Here is a 16,545-nt window from a genome sequence, read left to right as displayed (position 1 = left end):
ACCGAAAGGATTGACTGGCCTGTTGGGCTAATTTCAAAGGTTTTCCCTAGCAAGGATGGCAAGGTCCGGAAGGTGGAGTTGAAGATCTTCAGGAAAGGCGAGCTTAAAACGTTCTCAAGACCAATCAATGAACTCATCTTAATACTACCCATCGAGAACGTCCCTGACGGGTGAACAGGACTGTATCTAGCTTCGCACATCTTCTCCATTCCAAGTTGAAAACAGGACTATCTATGTTTTGCATTCTAACATGTTTTTTTTACAGGTTGTTTATATTTTATGGACATTCGTCATAGTGAAATCCCCAAAGTGAATTTAAGACGGGGAGTGTGCTGTTTCTTTCGAATTTAATTAATGCACTGTATTATTATATCTCCTTTTACTATGTTGTTTCTACGCATTGTTTCTCTGCTGCCATCTGCTGGCCGGAATTTGTATGCTGCACGCCTTGTTCCTTATCTATAAAGTTTTTCTCTGCTGGGCGTGGTTTTAGCAGCCTTGGTTCTTGTCACTTCCTGTAGCCATTTTAAGTGCTGCACTCCTTGTGACTAGAGACTGACACCTTGGCTTGTGAAGGCATCAGTTTTTGACCAGCAGTTGCCTCAGCAGTTAGCCTCAGGAAAGACACCCACATCACAGCATTCCTGTACTGCATCATTGTATGTTGCTGCTCTGGATCAAATAAACCCACGTTTGATTGCACCCTCATGTCTACGTCTGGGTCCATCTAACCTGAGCATCTGCCGGTCCGGTCTGCTCCACTGCTTGGATACGAAGGTAGGACAGTCACAAGGTCATTATCAGTTACACCTTCATTCGCCTTCATGTGGGGACAGAACAGTATATGTTTTGAACAGAAAAAAAAACATATTCAGATGAATACTGAACAGTTTCCATAGATTTCTATGGAGCAGACATACTGTATGCCAAAAGCTGCCCATCTGTGGTGGCCATCAATAGCTGCCATTTTTTGTCCTCCAGTAGTCTCTGATTAAGATATGAAGCAGGGGGCTTAAGAGGTGAGATGTGGGCCATAGCAATTGAATTCAGGAGGGCATGTGTGGTCACTGGCTGGGTACATGAGTATCCGATTCTCAGTGTTAATTACCATTGAGAGCTCATTATGTACTCCTTTAGTGGCAGAAAGGAGGACTTGGGTGGCCACCTTGGCATCGGCCCACTGGGAAATTTCCCTGTAAGGTCTATGGCCAGTCAGCCCCCTGGCTGCACTGACATTCACACTACCACTCCATTCAGAGAGGGGACACAGGGAACCCTTGTACTGAGGATGGCGTAGGGTTCCAGCACTATCCTATATTTATCTGCTATCATTTGGATAGGTGATGAATACTGTTCATGGTATAATCCCTTCAATGTATGCATTTGCATAGGCACAGTACATGGTTGATCCATCTGAAGAAAAAACTCAAAATAATGTTTAATTCTTTGTGAAAAATAAAACACACATTTGTTGAATGTCAGTCCATAATTAGCCATTTACTTTTGGAGGTTTCTGGTGCGAACATAGCCTTGTATTAACTTGCTCTTTTGCTTAATTATAGGAATAAAAGCTGTATTCAGAACACGTTGATACTTCTATTGGGTATCACCAGTTCCGAAACTCTCATGCATACTTCTACTTCTAAATGTTACCGATAATGTGTACCTTGCTGCGTGCCATGTGCCTGAAGTCATCAATCTTACGTTGGGACACACCACCCCACTCCAGCGACATGCCAATTCTTGATTGCAGGACAGGCTGCAACTTAGAAGAGTCCTGTGATTGCTCAGTTCCTGAAAACAGTATGAAAGGTAGTACTAAGAAAATCACATATACATGAGCATGGAACACGGCCAAAAACACTATAAAAAGGACTATATTTGAAGCTGTGAAGTGTTACTGTTCTCTCTATCTTTTTGATTATTTTTTAGGTGGTGGAGGCAATGGTAATTGTCACTGCATTAAAAACTCATGCATATATTAACTCTATAACGTGTCCTTCTTTTTGGGGCACGTTGTTATATCTGGTCTGGTTTCCATATCAACTAATTATGATCTCACCATTCTAACATTAGTAGCAATGAAGGAACGGCACTCACTTCCAGATGTTCTCAACAATTGTGTTTATTGTCACATATGTTCCTGTGACGCGTTTCGACACTCGTGTCTTTCTCAAACAGTAAAAATCACATTACAAGTGACCTTTAAATAGCCCAAACCCAAACAAGGTGTAGGCAAGGTGATGCCTACACTTTGTTTGGCATCGGGCAATTTAAAGGTGGGATGCCGATCCTAGGACGCGAGCACCACGAGATTTTACCTGCACTGCCTATGGGACAAAATATTCTAACATTAATCTCAGCTATTTGTGGGTCACACTTTCTTTTTCCAATTTTATTGCTAGTCTCTCAATTTCAGTAGAATATTACTAAGTACATTACGTTAGGGCAATGCCAGAAAAGTGCCTCATTATCAATTATTCATTATTGTCCTAATACACACAAACACACAGAATAATTTATAATGGAATTGACTTGGACAAAAATGATGGTACCCATAATTTAATATTTTGTTGCACTTCCTTTTGAGGCAATCACAGCAATCTTTGAAGGGTGCCTTCTCCAGACTGCATGTTTCAGTGTAACAGCAGTTGCGAATTGCCTGTGCTCGCATACTCACTCGCCTGACCTGTATCTGTGCCGCCTGCCCTGACCCATCCTTCAGTCCTGCACTGTCGCTCCTGGTTATGACTCGGCCTGCTGACTACAACTGTACCTCTGGTACCTTGCACTGGTCCGCCTGGACCAGCTACCTCGTGTGCAAATCCTCCTCAAGAGGTAGCGACCTGGTGTTCCCCACCATCAGGGGTAGTGCGAAGAACGAGGGGAGGTTGGTCATGTGGCACAGTGAGTTCACACCCGCTGGTTCGTGACATTCAGCACCTTCCACAGATGTTCAATAGGATTTAAATCAGGGCCCAAAGGAGGCCACTTCACAATAGTCCAATGCTTTTCTGTTATCCATCCTTGTATGTTTTTAGCTATGTGTTTTGGATCATTTTCCTGCTGGATGACCCATGACCTGTGACTGAAACCAAGCTTTCTGACACTCGGCAGCACATTTTGGTCCAGTATACCTTGCTAGTCTTGAGATTTCATTGTACAGATTCAAGACCCCCTGTAAGAAGCAGCCCCAAAACATAACCAAGCATCCTCCATCATTCACAGTAGGTACAATGTTCTTTTCTTGGTATGCATCTGTGACCATAGAGCTGACGTGTTTTGCCAAAAAGCTCCAGTTTTCTCTCATCTGTACAAAGGACATTCTCCCAGAAGCTTTGTGGCTTGTGAATATGTATTTTGAGAACACTGGTTTCCTCCTTGGTCATCTTCCATTAATTCCACTTTGGCTAAAACAGCAACGGATAGTGCAATCTGACACTGATGTACCTTGACCTTGGAGTTTATCTTTTGGCTACGGCTACACGGCGACATTTGTTGCGCAACATTTTGTCACACCAATGTCGCGTGACGATTTTTATAATGATAGTCTATAGTGACGCACTGAGACATGCAACATGCTGCGACTGCGACACGACAGTCGCAAAAAAATATCCAAAATTGATTTTACTGCGACTGTCACGTCGCAGTCGCAGCGTGTCGCATGTTGCAGTGTGACACCATAGACTATCATTATAAAACTTGTCACACGGCATTTGTGGAACATCAATGTCGCGCGACACATGTTGCAGTGTAGTTGCGACATATTGTCGCGCGACACATGTCGTTGTGTAGTCCTAGCCTAAATCTCTTAGGAAGTTGCTTTGGGCTCTTTGGTTACCATTCTCATTATCCATTTCTTCAATTTGTCATCAATTTTTCCTCTTGCAGAAACATCCAGGGAAGTTGGCTACAGTCCCATAGACCTTAAACTTCTGAAAAATATGTGCAACTGTAGTAAAAGGAACATCAAGCTGTTTGGAGATTTACCTATAACCTTTACCTTTAACATGTCTGTCTATAATTTTCCTGAGACAACTCTCTCCTTAACTTTCGTTGGTCCATTTTCAGTGTGGTACCCACCATGATACCAAACAGCACAGTGACTACTTTTCACCCTTTAAATAGGCAGACTGACTGATTACAAGTTTAAAGACACCTGTGATGTTAATTACAGGACAGAAGAATAAAATTTTGTATATTTCACAGGTAGTTAAGGATAGAGATATTAAACCATTTATAGAGATGACACATAATATAGAAAACCTTTCATGGTTTAGGTATTTTCAATTGCGCTCAGTACTATCCAGTCTGGACGATAAACTGGTGTTGGATATAGATAATTCATCTTTTTTGAATGATTGGGTAGGGGGTACATTGTCTAGAATAAAGATTTCAAATATATATAAGTTACTACTTAAGGCACGGTTTAGTGATACACAGTCACCAGGACAAAGAGCGTGGGAGGTGGATTGTCCAAATTTACAATTAGAAGGGTGGGAGAATATTTTTGGGAACTTAGGCTCACTATCCCAGAACTTCAACCATGTTTTAGTACAATTTTATATTTGCCATAGATTATATATCACTCCTTTATGGATGAATAAATGTGGATTAAGAGACACGTCTAACTGCCCCAAATGTGACACTGTAGGAGCGGATTATCTTCATATGATATGGACTTGTCCAGAACTCATAAACTATTGGAATACTATAAATAATTGTATTATGTATAAACTAAAAATACGAATCCCTTTTGAACTACAAGTATTCGTGCTTAATGATCTTTCCAAAATAAATAATCATAAGTATCAAAAGTTCCTCCTGAGTAGGATACTGATGTTGGCCAGAGTGTTGGTCAGTCGGACCTGGTTCGCTCGATATACTCCAGATATAAATACATGAATAAATCTAATTGATAAGGTAAAAAATTATGAGAAAATCATGTATAAACAGAGGGAAGCTGAGGAGAAGTGGACTAAGATATGGGGTGGTTGGAGGACTTGATTAGTTGTGATAAATTTTTTCCTCTTTTTTTTTTTTCTCTTCTCTTTGACGCACCACAGGTAGGGGGAGAGGGGAGGGGTTAGGGAAAAGAAAATAAATAAATAAATAAAATAAAATAAAATTACAGGACACACCTTAATTTTACGTGTCTCTATAGTCAAATTATTTTCATCTCTTTCTAGGGGTTCCTTCTTTTTGTGCCGGCCAGTTTCATTAGTTTGTTTTTTTAAATTATTCTGTTGAACCACAACTGGAAAGCAGTGTTTGATTTTCATTAGCTGATTTTTAGTAATTTATTTATTTATTTATTATTACTTTCAAGTTATTTCAGTGACCATTGTAGGTTTTTCTTTCTTTAACGAAAGAGCACCAACCAGCACTTTTGTCCACGTGTGTGTGTAAACATAGATAAGCTACAACAGAACCATCAGGGAGTTTTATTGCCATAAATGTCTGATAGATTCAGGTACTACCTCTGGGACCCACACCAAAAGCTGTTCCCCTTCACACCTGGTGAGTTGGCTGCTGGCCATCACATCCAGGCAAAGAGTGAATGTGTAGAGGTATGTGTATGTACAGCTCTCTCCATTCTAGTACGGTATGTCTCCATTCACTCTCACCAGGTAGAATGGGAGTGAGAGGACCTGTGGATATACCATAAATGTCTGAGTTGGGAATACCCCTTTAAAAGTAGCATTTTATGTTTTAATGGCATCATATCCTAAACTAGGAAAGAGGCATACAACTATGTGTATGTGAGAAGAAGAAATGTACATATAGTCGTAATTTCCTGTTGCCTTATATGACATGATATAGGTAATTTATAAAAATTGGTGGAAAAATAGTAGAAGATTTTCATTTACAGATATTTTTTAAGTTTTTAAATAATGAATAGTACCTATGCATTGCTCACTTTGCTCATCAGGAACTATGAAGGACTCCGGTGTACGTTCTGGCAGTGGAGGAGGACTATCATCACCTGTAGTGGGAATAGTGGAAATAGGGTGCAGCTTAATATAATTCCTCCTGTACACAATGATCGTCCCTTAAACGGGCTGTCCGCTTTTTGCTATTGGTGAGCTATCCTCAGGATAGGTCATGAATATCAGAGTGGTGGGGGCCTGACTACCAGCACCCCTACCAATCAGCTATTTGAAGAGAAGGCAGTGCTCATATGAACGCTGCCTTCTCTGTTTACCTGCTCGCCGCAGCAATCCCAGTGGTGAGCAGTGTAATTACAAGTATGGCGTCCCCATTCACTTCTAAGGGACGGCTCTGTAGTATTCACTTGAACAGACAGACCCGTCCCATAGAAGTGAAAGGGAACACCATACTTGTAGTTACACCTGCTCACCACTGCAATTGCTGCAGCGAGCAGGTAAACAAAGGAAAGAAGGCAGCACTCATATGAGCGCTGCCTTCTCTTCAAACAGCTGATCTGCGGGGATGCCGGGAGTCAGACCCCCACTGATCTGATATTGATGACCTCTCCTGATAGCTTATCAATAGTAAAAAGTGGACAACCCCTTCAAGTTTCATACTATGTAGATATAGGCACTCCATGTGGTAATATATGATGCCTTCTGTACCCAGACGAGAATATATTTCTGTAATACAGAACATTACATCTTTTTTTCCGCTGGATTCAACATCACATTAAGGCTACATGCACACGAACGTTGTTTGTTTCCGTGTCTGTTCCGTTTTTTCAATGGGTCCGCAAAAAATGTGGACAGCACACCGTGTGCTGTCTGCATCAGTATGTCTGTTCCATAGCCCCTCCAAAAAAATAGAACATGTCCTATTCTTGTTCATTTTAGGCATTGTTACAATGGATCCGCCCAAAAAAAAAAAACGGATGGCATATGGATGTCATCAGTTTTTCTGGGGGCGGATCTGCAATTTGCGGACCGCAAAACACATACGGTCGTGTGCATGTAGCCTAACAGAAATATTGTGGGTCTGTTCACTTTTATGGGTGCTGCATTAGCCATGAGACTGAACTAAAGGTCACTAGACCACAGACAGCACTCGTGTGTTGTAGAATATCTGGGTATGCTCCTCTGCTTGTCTCCACTGAAGAGAGAAGTTTGATGAAGACATTTGTAGGAGAACAGGGTTCTATCGAAATCCCACTTTTTATTTTTTCCTTTATTTCTACTTATTTTCTATTTGTGATACTGCAAAACATATAAAGCAAATAAAACAATTACGGTTCCAGCAAAGTGCATACAGTTTAACAAAATCTCATCTTCACGCTGAGGAGAAAAAAAATCTTAGGGTACTTTCACACTTGCGGCAGGACGGATCCGGCAGGCTGTTCACCCTGTCGGATCCGTCCTTCCGCTGTTTCACCGTGCCGCCGGACCGCCGCTCTGTCCCCATTGACTATAATGGGGACGGGACGGCGCTCCGGCGCAGTACGGCAGTTCGCGATCGGAGGCCGTCGTACAAAAAATTCGGACATGCAGGACTTTTAGTCCGGCGGCCTTTCGCCGTGCACTGCTGTACTGCGCCGGAGCGCCGCCCCGTCCCCATTATAATCAATGGGGACGGAGCGGCGGTCCGGCAGCACGGCGAAACAGCGGAAGGGCGGATCCGACAGGGTGAACAGCCTGCCGGATCCGTCCTGCCGCAAGTGTGAAAGTACCCTAACAGAATCCTCATATAACTTTAATAATATTAGAAGAACTTATAATTTTAAATCTGCAGCATGTCAACTTATTCTGCAGATTTCACCCTTTGCAATGCAGAGAGATTAATCTGCTCCAAACCTGCCACATTTACGCTATCAATCTGCAGCATTGTGTCACTTACGTTTTTAGTTCTGATACAGCCACATGGTCAGGTTTCCTTATGCAGTTTTGAAAACCAAAACTAGGAGTGAATTCAAGACAGAGGAGAAGTCGTATCTGCCCTTTAAACTTTTTTCCTTTTATGGTTCACTTCTGATTTGGGCTTCCAAAACTGCATTAAACCCTTAACGCCCAGCGCAGTACGACGCTGGCCGGGTCTTTAAAGATGGCGCCCGCTTCTGAGCGCTGCGGCGCCATAGCCGCGGGTGGCCACCTGCTTCTTATAGCAGACACCTACGGCTCATGTCCGCAACCAGTAGTAATGCCGATTGCGGACATTTAACCCTTCAGATGCCTGACCACGGCATCTGAGCGAGCTGAAAACCAAAAGCGCGCGCTTCCGGTTATGCTCCCCCGTGCGGCGATCAGAGGAGCCAAAGCGTGTGTGCAGCAGCCCCTGTCTTTGTGAATGACAGGAGGCTGCTGCATAGAATTTCCTATGGAGCCCTTGCCTGTAATAGGGCTCCATAGGAAAGTAGTAAAATCATCATAGATTCCGATGCAAGTGCATTGGAGTCTATGATAATAGAATCTAATGATTGCATATAATGTCTGCAGCATTGTGTCACTTATGTTTTTAGTTCTGATACAGCCACATGGTCAGGTTTTCTTATGCAGTTTTGAAAACCAAAACCGCCGCTCCGTCCCCATTGATTATAATGACAATATAATCATGATTCCCTATGGGAACTATGAAAAAGTGTAAAAAAAATAAATACATTTTAAAATAAAAAAACATGAAAATTCAAAAAAAAATTAAAAAATACACATAATGGGTGTCACGATGAGCGAAAACGCCCATAGTCTAAAAATATATTCCACGTACGGCAAACAGCAAAATTGAAAAATGCGTCCAAATGGTGATTCGCCTTTTTAAATAGAAAGTGATCAAAAAGTCATACACACCCCAGAATGGTATCAATGAAAAGTTCATATCGCCCCTCAAAAAATTAGCCCCCCATACAGCTCCATACACATAATTACAAATAAGTTATAGGGGTCAAAATATGGCGACAAAAAATAAAACAGATTTTTTTCCCCCACTAATTTTTTGATCACTATCAAAACGCAAGGAAAATTATACATGTAAGGTATCGCCGGATTCGTACTAACCTGTAGAATAAAAGTAACCAGTCAGTGTTATCGTACATCGAACGTCGTAAATAAAAAGAAACTCGTAAAACTGTGGTGGAATTGCTTTTTTTTTTTGGGCAATTTCTCCCATTTGGAATTTTTTTCCTGCTTTCCACTACATCATATGCAATATGAAATGGTGGTGTTGGAAAGTACAACCTGTCCCACTAAAAACAAGCCCTCATATGGCTATGTGAACAGACAAATAAAGAAGTTATGGCTCTGGGAAGGCAGGGAGCGCAAAACGAAAACGCAAAAAAAAAAAAAATTGTCCGGGCCTGAAAGGGCTAAGAAACCTGACTGTGTGGCTATACCCTTACAGTAGTTTTCATAAAATCTCTACTGGGAACTGAGCCCTGGAGTCCTCTTATCAAATGTGCACACTTAGTATTCTCTGCTATTCATGAGCTGCCAACTCCCCTGTCCAATAGCCACTGATTGAAAGCTTTAGGCCCCTTTCACACGGGCGAGTTTTCCGTGCGGGTGCGATGCGTGCGGTGAACGCATTGCACCCGCACTGAATCCTGACCCATTCATTTCTATGGGGCTGTGGACACGAGCGGTGATTTTCACTCATCACTTATGCGTTGCGTGAAAATCGCAGCATGCTCCTCTTTGTGCGTTTTTCACGTAACGCAGGCCCTATAGAAATGAATGGGGTTGCGTGAAAATCGCATGCATCCGCAAGCAAGTGCGGATGCGGTGCGATTTTCACGCATGGGTTCTAGGTGACAGTCTATTCACTGTATTATTTTCCCTTATAACATGGTTATAAGGGAAAATAATAGCATTCTGAATACAGAATGCTTAGTATAATAGTGCTGGAAGGGTTAAAAATAATAAAAAAGTTAACTCACCTTCTCCTCTTGTTCGCGTAGAGGCCGGTCTGTTCTTTAGCTGTGGCTGAAGGACCTTTGATGACGTCAGATCACATGCTCCATCACCATGGTGATGGACCATGTGATTGGAGCATGTGATCTGACATCACCTCAGGTCATTCAGCCACAGCTAAAGAACAGACCGGCATCTACGCTAACAAGAGGAGAAGGTGAGTTAACTTTTTTATTATTTTTAACCCTTCCAGCACTATTATACTAAGCAGTCTGTATTCAGAATGCTATTATTTTCCCTTATAACCATGTTATAAGGGAAAATAATACAATCTTCAGAACATCAATCCCAGACCCGAACTTCTGTGAAGAAGTTCGGGTCTGGGTACCAAACATGCGTGATTTTTCTCACGCGAGTGCAAAACGCATGACAATGTTTTGCACTCGCGCGGAAAAATCGCGCATTTTCCCGCAACGCACCCGCCTCTTATCCGGGCAAAAAACATGACGCCCGTGTGAAAGAGGCCTTAGGCCTCCTGCACACGACCGTTGTGTGCACCCGTGGCCGTTGTCCCGTTTAACGTGTTTTTCTGCGGTCCCATTGACTTTCAATGGGTCTGTGGAAAAATCGGAAACTGCACCGTTTGGCAGCCGCGTCCGTGATCCGTGTTTCCTGGCCGTGAAAAAAATATGACCTGTCCTATTTTTTTCACGGCCAACGGTTCACGGACCCATTCAAGTCAATGGGTCCGTGAAAATCACGGATGCACACAAGATTGGCATCCGTGTCCGTGATCCGTGTCCGTTTTTTCCTATCATTTCAATGGCAAACTTGACTTAGATTTTTTTTTCATTTTTCATGTCCGTGGATCCTCCAAAAATCACGGCAGAGCCACAGAAGAAAAAACGGGCACGGATCACGGTACAACGGAACCACGTTTTGCGGGACGTTAAAAAATACTGTCGTGTGCAGGAGGCCTTAGGCCTCGTTCACATTTCCGTTTTTCACTGATGTGTGCTGATGTGAAATGTGATGTGTTCACATTTCAGTAATTTTTTACTGTCCGTGGGTCAGTAAAAAAAAATCACGGGGACATGCACTACTTTGATCCGTGATGCAGACCAAGCACGCCCATTGAAGTCTATGGATCCGTGAAAATCATTGAGACACATCCGTATTGTGTCCGTGTTGCGTCCGTTTTTTACTAAAGACAAATAGAAGATTCTTTGGAAATCTTGTATTTTCAGCTGAGCAATTACGGAGTGAATTATGGATAACGTACGGATGGTAAAAACCGACACACAGACCAACCACTGATCCTTCACAGACAGCTTCACGGATGAAACAAGTACGGATTTTTTTCACGGACGTGACACTGAAATGTGAACGAGGCCTCAGTGTGGGTCAGCGATTTTCATCTGTGATTTTAAGCCAAAGCCAGGTGCAGCTCTGAAGAAAAAACAGGTGCAGGCATAAGGAGGAAGCTGTGAATCAGCGACATAATGGCGATGGGGCAGGCCACTCATGAATATAAGAACTCTGCGGCTGTTAAGCAGTTTAAGGGCTCATGCCCACGAGCGTGAGCACTCAGTGCCAGTGGGGCAGCCGCATGTGGATCTTGGACCCATTCACTTGAATAGGGTCCGCATACGTGATATGGAAGTCACACGGCCGTGCCCCGAGTATTGCGGACCCTCCGTATGCGGGCCACAATACGGCCACGGCGGGGCAATGGCCGTGGGCATGAGCCCTAAGAAAGCTACTGCTGCAAAACAGTATGTGACGTAGAGCTGTTGGTACTTTGTGTCTGGTAACTGATTCTTTTGCGGATCAGATGTGGACCCATTCATCTCAATGGGGCCACAATAAATGCGGACAGCACACCGATGTGCTGTCTGCATCCGTAAGTCCGTTCTGTGGCCCCGCAATAAAATAGAACATGTCCTATTCTTGATTGTTTTGCAGACAAGGTTAGGAATTCTCAGCTGAAGAAAAAAAATGGTGAGACTCTCGGCCGGTATCTATGTTTTGCAGATTCGCAATTTGCAAACCACAAGAACGGATATGGTCATGTGCAGGAACCCTGAATAATATGAAAACTGCAACTGTAGTGTTTTGGCAACGATGTGCATGAAATTATTTTTGAAAAAGGACTATTAGAATTGTATAGAGACATTCCTCAAGAAAACTTTTTTTTATTTAATATGCAAATGAGCCTCCAAGAGCAACTGGGGCTGTACCCTGACCACTTTAATTGACAGAGCTAGGCAGTGAAAAAATAACTCCTGTCAATCAAAGTGCAGAGGGCTCAGCAGTTGCAGAGAGAGCTGAGCCAGGTATAATAGCAACACCCCTATTGCTCCTAGAGGCTCATTTGCATATGTTAAAACATAATTTTTCCTAGTAATGTGGGTATCTATAAACATGGGACTAACACAGATGCCATCAGCTGCCAAGCACACATGCAACATTGTAGCCAGTTTCATAGGTACAAATCTGTTGACATATGCCCTTTAAGTGGCACAATATTTACCGTATTTTTTGCTTTATAAGACGCACTTTATGTTCACTGGTATGAATTAGGGCACCTAATTCATACCAGTGAACATAAAGTGCATCTTATAAAGCAAAAAATACGGTAAATATTGTGCCACTTAAAGGGCATCTGTCAACAGACTTGTATCTATGAAAGTGGCTCATTTGCATATGGGTAAGAAGCCCTGCAAGTGCTTCTTGCTATGGCCTGTGTTCCACTGTCACACTATGACCTGACGCTGCACGCAATCAGGTGAAAGTGCAGTGCAGGCCAGAGAAGACAGGGGAGCACTATGCCGGAGCCGTAGTGGAGCCGCGGTGCAGGAGAGGTAAGGACGTTTTTTATTTTAGTCTGATGGGGGTCTGAAAGAAAAGGGCTGATCTGAGGTCTGATGGGGGTCTAAAAGAAAAGGGCTGATCTGAGGTCTGATGGAGGTCTAAAAGAACAGGGCTGATCTGAGGTCTGATGGAGGTCTAAAAGAAAAGGGCTGATCTGAGATCTGATGGGGGTCTGAAAGAAAAGGGCTGTTCTGAGGTTTGTTGGGGGTCGGACATGGAGGGCTGATGGGGTTCTGACATGGAGGGCTGATATGGGGGTCTGATGTGATGTCCTGATAGTTATGGGGGTCTGATCTGAGGATCTGATGTGAGGTCTGATGAAAAATATTTTTTCTTATTTTCCTCCTCTAAAATATGTATTGCGTCTTATCATCGGGTGCGTCTTATAAAGAGAAAAATATGTTATAATTTTCGCCTGCAACCCTGTGAATGCAGTTTTGGTCATAATATAGGTTTAGGATAAGTAAAAGATAAGGACGTGTTCACATCTAAATTGGAAGCTCTATAAAAAGCCACTGTTTGAGAATCAGTTAAAAATTCTATACAAAGTAATGAAGTCAAAGGGGTTTGTCTGGTGCTGTTGGTGTCCATTTTGTCAGGATACAGAACTTTCATTATGTTAGTTATTCTACTCAGTGTCGGACTGGGTTTCCTTGGGCCCACCAAAGAAAATTATTCTCATGGCTCAACCCCAATAGTATCAATAAAGTCTAATAGGTTTTGATTAAAAGAAAGTGACCCTAGTAGCAAGTGCTTAGTTCCAATTGCAGCTCTAAATGGGATTCTTTTTGTATTGGACCTTTGGGGCCCACTGCGGTATCAAAGCCTGGGTCTACAAGAGGATCCTCTGGTACTCTGGTTGGTCAGTCCGACACTGGTTCTGCTCCTATGACAAAGCAGAACAAAAGAAAGAACCAACGCAAATATGAACAGAGCATAGGAAATGAAATTTTATGTAGACTATTTCTATAAACATAATTTCATATGGTGTTTAATACTAATCAAAAGTAAGCATAAGCTTTCTGACCTGTCGATACTTACTCTTGCCATTTAGGTTGCTGAACCGAGGAACATCAGCCCCTTCCAGTGGTCTTTGTATGTCAGGTTCATTCATGTGGCCCAAATGATGTGATTCAGACATTAGTGAGCCAGCATTCTGCTTACCGCTGACTTGTGAATTAGTAATTTCAGGACAAATAGCCTCTAAACAAAAATCTGCAAATTTGGGTGAGCCAGGGTCAGAAGATAGAGTTGGTGAAAAATAAGGGTCTTCTGTCAAACGAATATATATATGACTGCTATGAACAGTATTTAAGTTGCCTAAGGAGCTTGTCAAATTGGGTCCCTGCTTCATAAGAGATAAAACATCGAATTCATCCTGGTACATATCTGTCTCTTTTGAAGTATTTGCCAGTATACAGGACTGTCTACGTTGGTGCAGTTCAAAGGGAGTAGATTTGGTTCGTGTTAATGGTGTATGTCCACTATTCATCTTTCTTTCTGCGGCAGAACGTTTGGCATTTAAGTTATCATCACATGTTACATTTTGGGAATGCTTGCCATAGTGTGTCCTTGGTAAAGGGTGGGGTACATCAAAACATTGATCAATTCTGTTCTGTGTTTGGCTTTTGAGGATGTTTTCCTCTGTATTGCCACGATTTTTATACATCTTTGATGGTGTTAATGGTTCAAATATTGTAAAATCTGTCCCAGAATTACAGGCTGCTGCAGATGAGCCTCCAGTCCATTGGTGAATATCTTCTCTTATCTGTCCTGTAAAACTTAACAAGGGACAGTGATAATAGTACTCTCATTCGTTCTGTATATGCAAGGTCATTAACTTAAAAGGGGTTATCCCACAAAACATAATGAGAAAGGCAATATAAATGATATATAATGAAAATATTAAGCTTTTTTATGTTAATTACATTTTCCTCTCTGGTAGCGCCCCTCGATTGTTTCTCCTGTGGCTGAAATTCTGGTCCACCTTCTTCTACATTCAGTGGTGGACAGATATGCTCAGTAGCTTCCCTCCTTCCTTCCACCTTTCAGTACCAGAAGACTGACCTTATTGTGAAGCGGCCCAGACACTTTTCATTCATTCATACATTCATTCATTCATCCATACTATATCTCTCTCTGTTTAGACCGTCAAAGAAATTAGGGGCATTGTATACCACAGTAATATTTTAGTAGACTCGCTGGAGCTGTGTGTGAGAAACAGTTTTCTGTGCAGAAGAGGAAGATAAACACAGTTTTGGCCACTGAGGGCAAGGGTTAACAAGTTCAAAAAGAAAATAAGTATGATATATTTGATAGTCACCACGTCTTTAGTTTTAAGCGTACCTAGAAAATTATAACGTGCTCTTAAAAACAATACCTTTATTGTACCTAATTGGGTAAATGGAGCAGAATGCTGCTCATATAGTGATCGAGACTCAATACTATTTGGTTTTGAGTCTTTTTTACACAAACTCCTACTTAGATTAGGATGCCACAACACGATTAAAAAAAATACCTGATAAAGAGGGAAAATCTACAGTCAACTAGGTAATAAATCCAAAGACAGGGATTGTGGGGTATCAGGCGGGAGGAATTCACTCTCCCTAGATGTCCCTGACAGACTAGGCCCTCAGCCCAGGGATATCCCCATATGGTAGAGATACCCTGTCCCCGTGCCTATGACTGTAGTTAACCTAATAAAGCCCTACCTATATAGATGATAGCAGGTTGGAAAAATAATAGTGAAACGAACCCCGACGCGTTTCATCTGCGCCCGGCAGATCATCAGGGGGTGATAGACAACCCTATTTTGTAGGGAAAAGAATTTAATATATATAATGATGTAACGGATATGAATATCTGATACTTAGCTCCTATTGTTGATCAGTGGGGGTATAGAGATACTAGGTCCTGTCAGTAAGTAGGTAGCTGCGCAGGGCAATCCCACTGTCATGTTTAGATACTCATCATAGGAGAGCCGATGTGGCCACATCGGCTCTCCTATGATGAGTATCTAAACATGACAGTGGGATTGCCCTGCGCAGCTACCTACTTACTGACAGGACCTAGTATCTCTATACCCCCACTGATCAACAATAGGAGCTAAGTATCAGATATTCATATCCGTTACATCATTATATATATTAAATTCTTTTCCCTACAAAATAGGGTTGTCTATCACCCCCTGATGATCTGCCGGGCGCAGATGAAACGCGTCGGGGTTCGTTTCACTATTATTTTTCCAACCTGCTATCATCTATATAGGTAGGGCTTTATTAGGTTAACTACAGTCATAGGCACGGGGACAGGGTATCTCTACCATATGGGGATATCCCTGGGCTGAGGGCCTAGTCTGTCAGGGACATCTAGGGAGAGTGAATTCCTCCCGCCTGATACCCCACAATCCCTGTCTTTGGATTTATTACCTAGTTGACTGTAGATTTTCCCTCTTTATCAGGTATTTTTTTTAATCGTGTTGTGGCATCCTAATCTAAGTAGGAGTTTGTGTAAAAAAGACTCAAAACCAAATAGTATTGAGTCTCGATCACTATATGAGCAGCATTCTGCTCCATTTACCCAATTAGGTACAATAAAGGTATTGTTTTTAAGAGCAAGGGTTAACAAGAGCTGATTGTGCTGCAGTCTTGGGAGATGCAGGTGTCCGATTTTCACATGGGATAAGCAGCTGCCTACCCACAGAAAGTGACAAGACCAGAGCTGCAGAGGGGTGAGTAAAGAAGGAAAAACATGATGAAAATAACACTAATGAGAATCTTTTTTTTGCATTGATGTAGTTAAAGAGGTTCTTCAAGATTTACACATTAATGACCTACCCTCAGAA

At 42.3% G+C, this 16,545-nt stretch overlaps 1 protein-coding gene across 3 annotated transcripts in view; it reads right to left on the bottom strand.

Moving 5' to 3' along the window:
• PTPN22 (protein tyrosine phosphatase non-receptor type 22) overlaps window positions 1-16,545 on the bottom strand; it is a 181,579-nt gene that overhangs the window by 33,728 nt on the left and 131,306 nt on the right. Inside the window, exons 13-15 of one of the 3 annotated variants that reach the window (XM_044283477.1) lie at window positions 13,743-14,482; window positions 5,906-5,986; window positions 1,667-1,818 (exon numbers count right to left, since the gene is read on the bottom strand). In XM_044283477.1, coding sequence (XP_044139412.1) covers window positions 1,667-1,818; window positions 5,906-5,986; window positions 13,743-14,482 — 973 coding nt within the window. The remainder of the gene's footprint in view (window positions 1-1,666; window positions 1,819-5,905; window positions 5,987-13,742; window positions 14,483-16,545) is intronic. The other 2 variants (XM_044283479.1, XM_044283478.1) reach the window with 2 other exon arrangements.

Source organism: Bufo gargarizans, chromosome 3 (genome assembly GCF_014858855.1).
Source record: "Bufo gargarizans isolate SCDJY-AF-19 chromosome 3, ASM1485885v1, whole genome shotgun sequence".
Taxonomy (NCBI): domain Eukaryota; kingdom Metazoa; phylum Chordata; class Amphibia; order Anura; family Bufonidae; genus Bufo; species Bufo gargarizans.
This window is presented reverse-complemented; position numbering and strand designations above follow the sequence as displayed.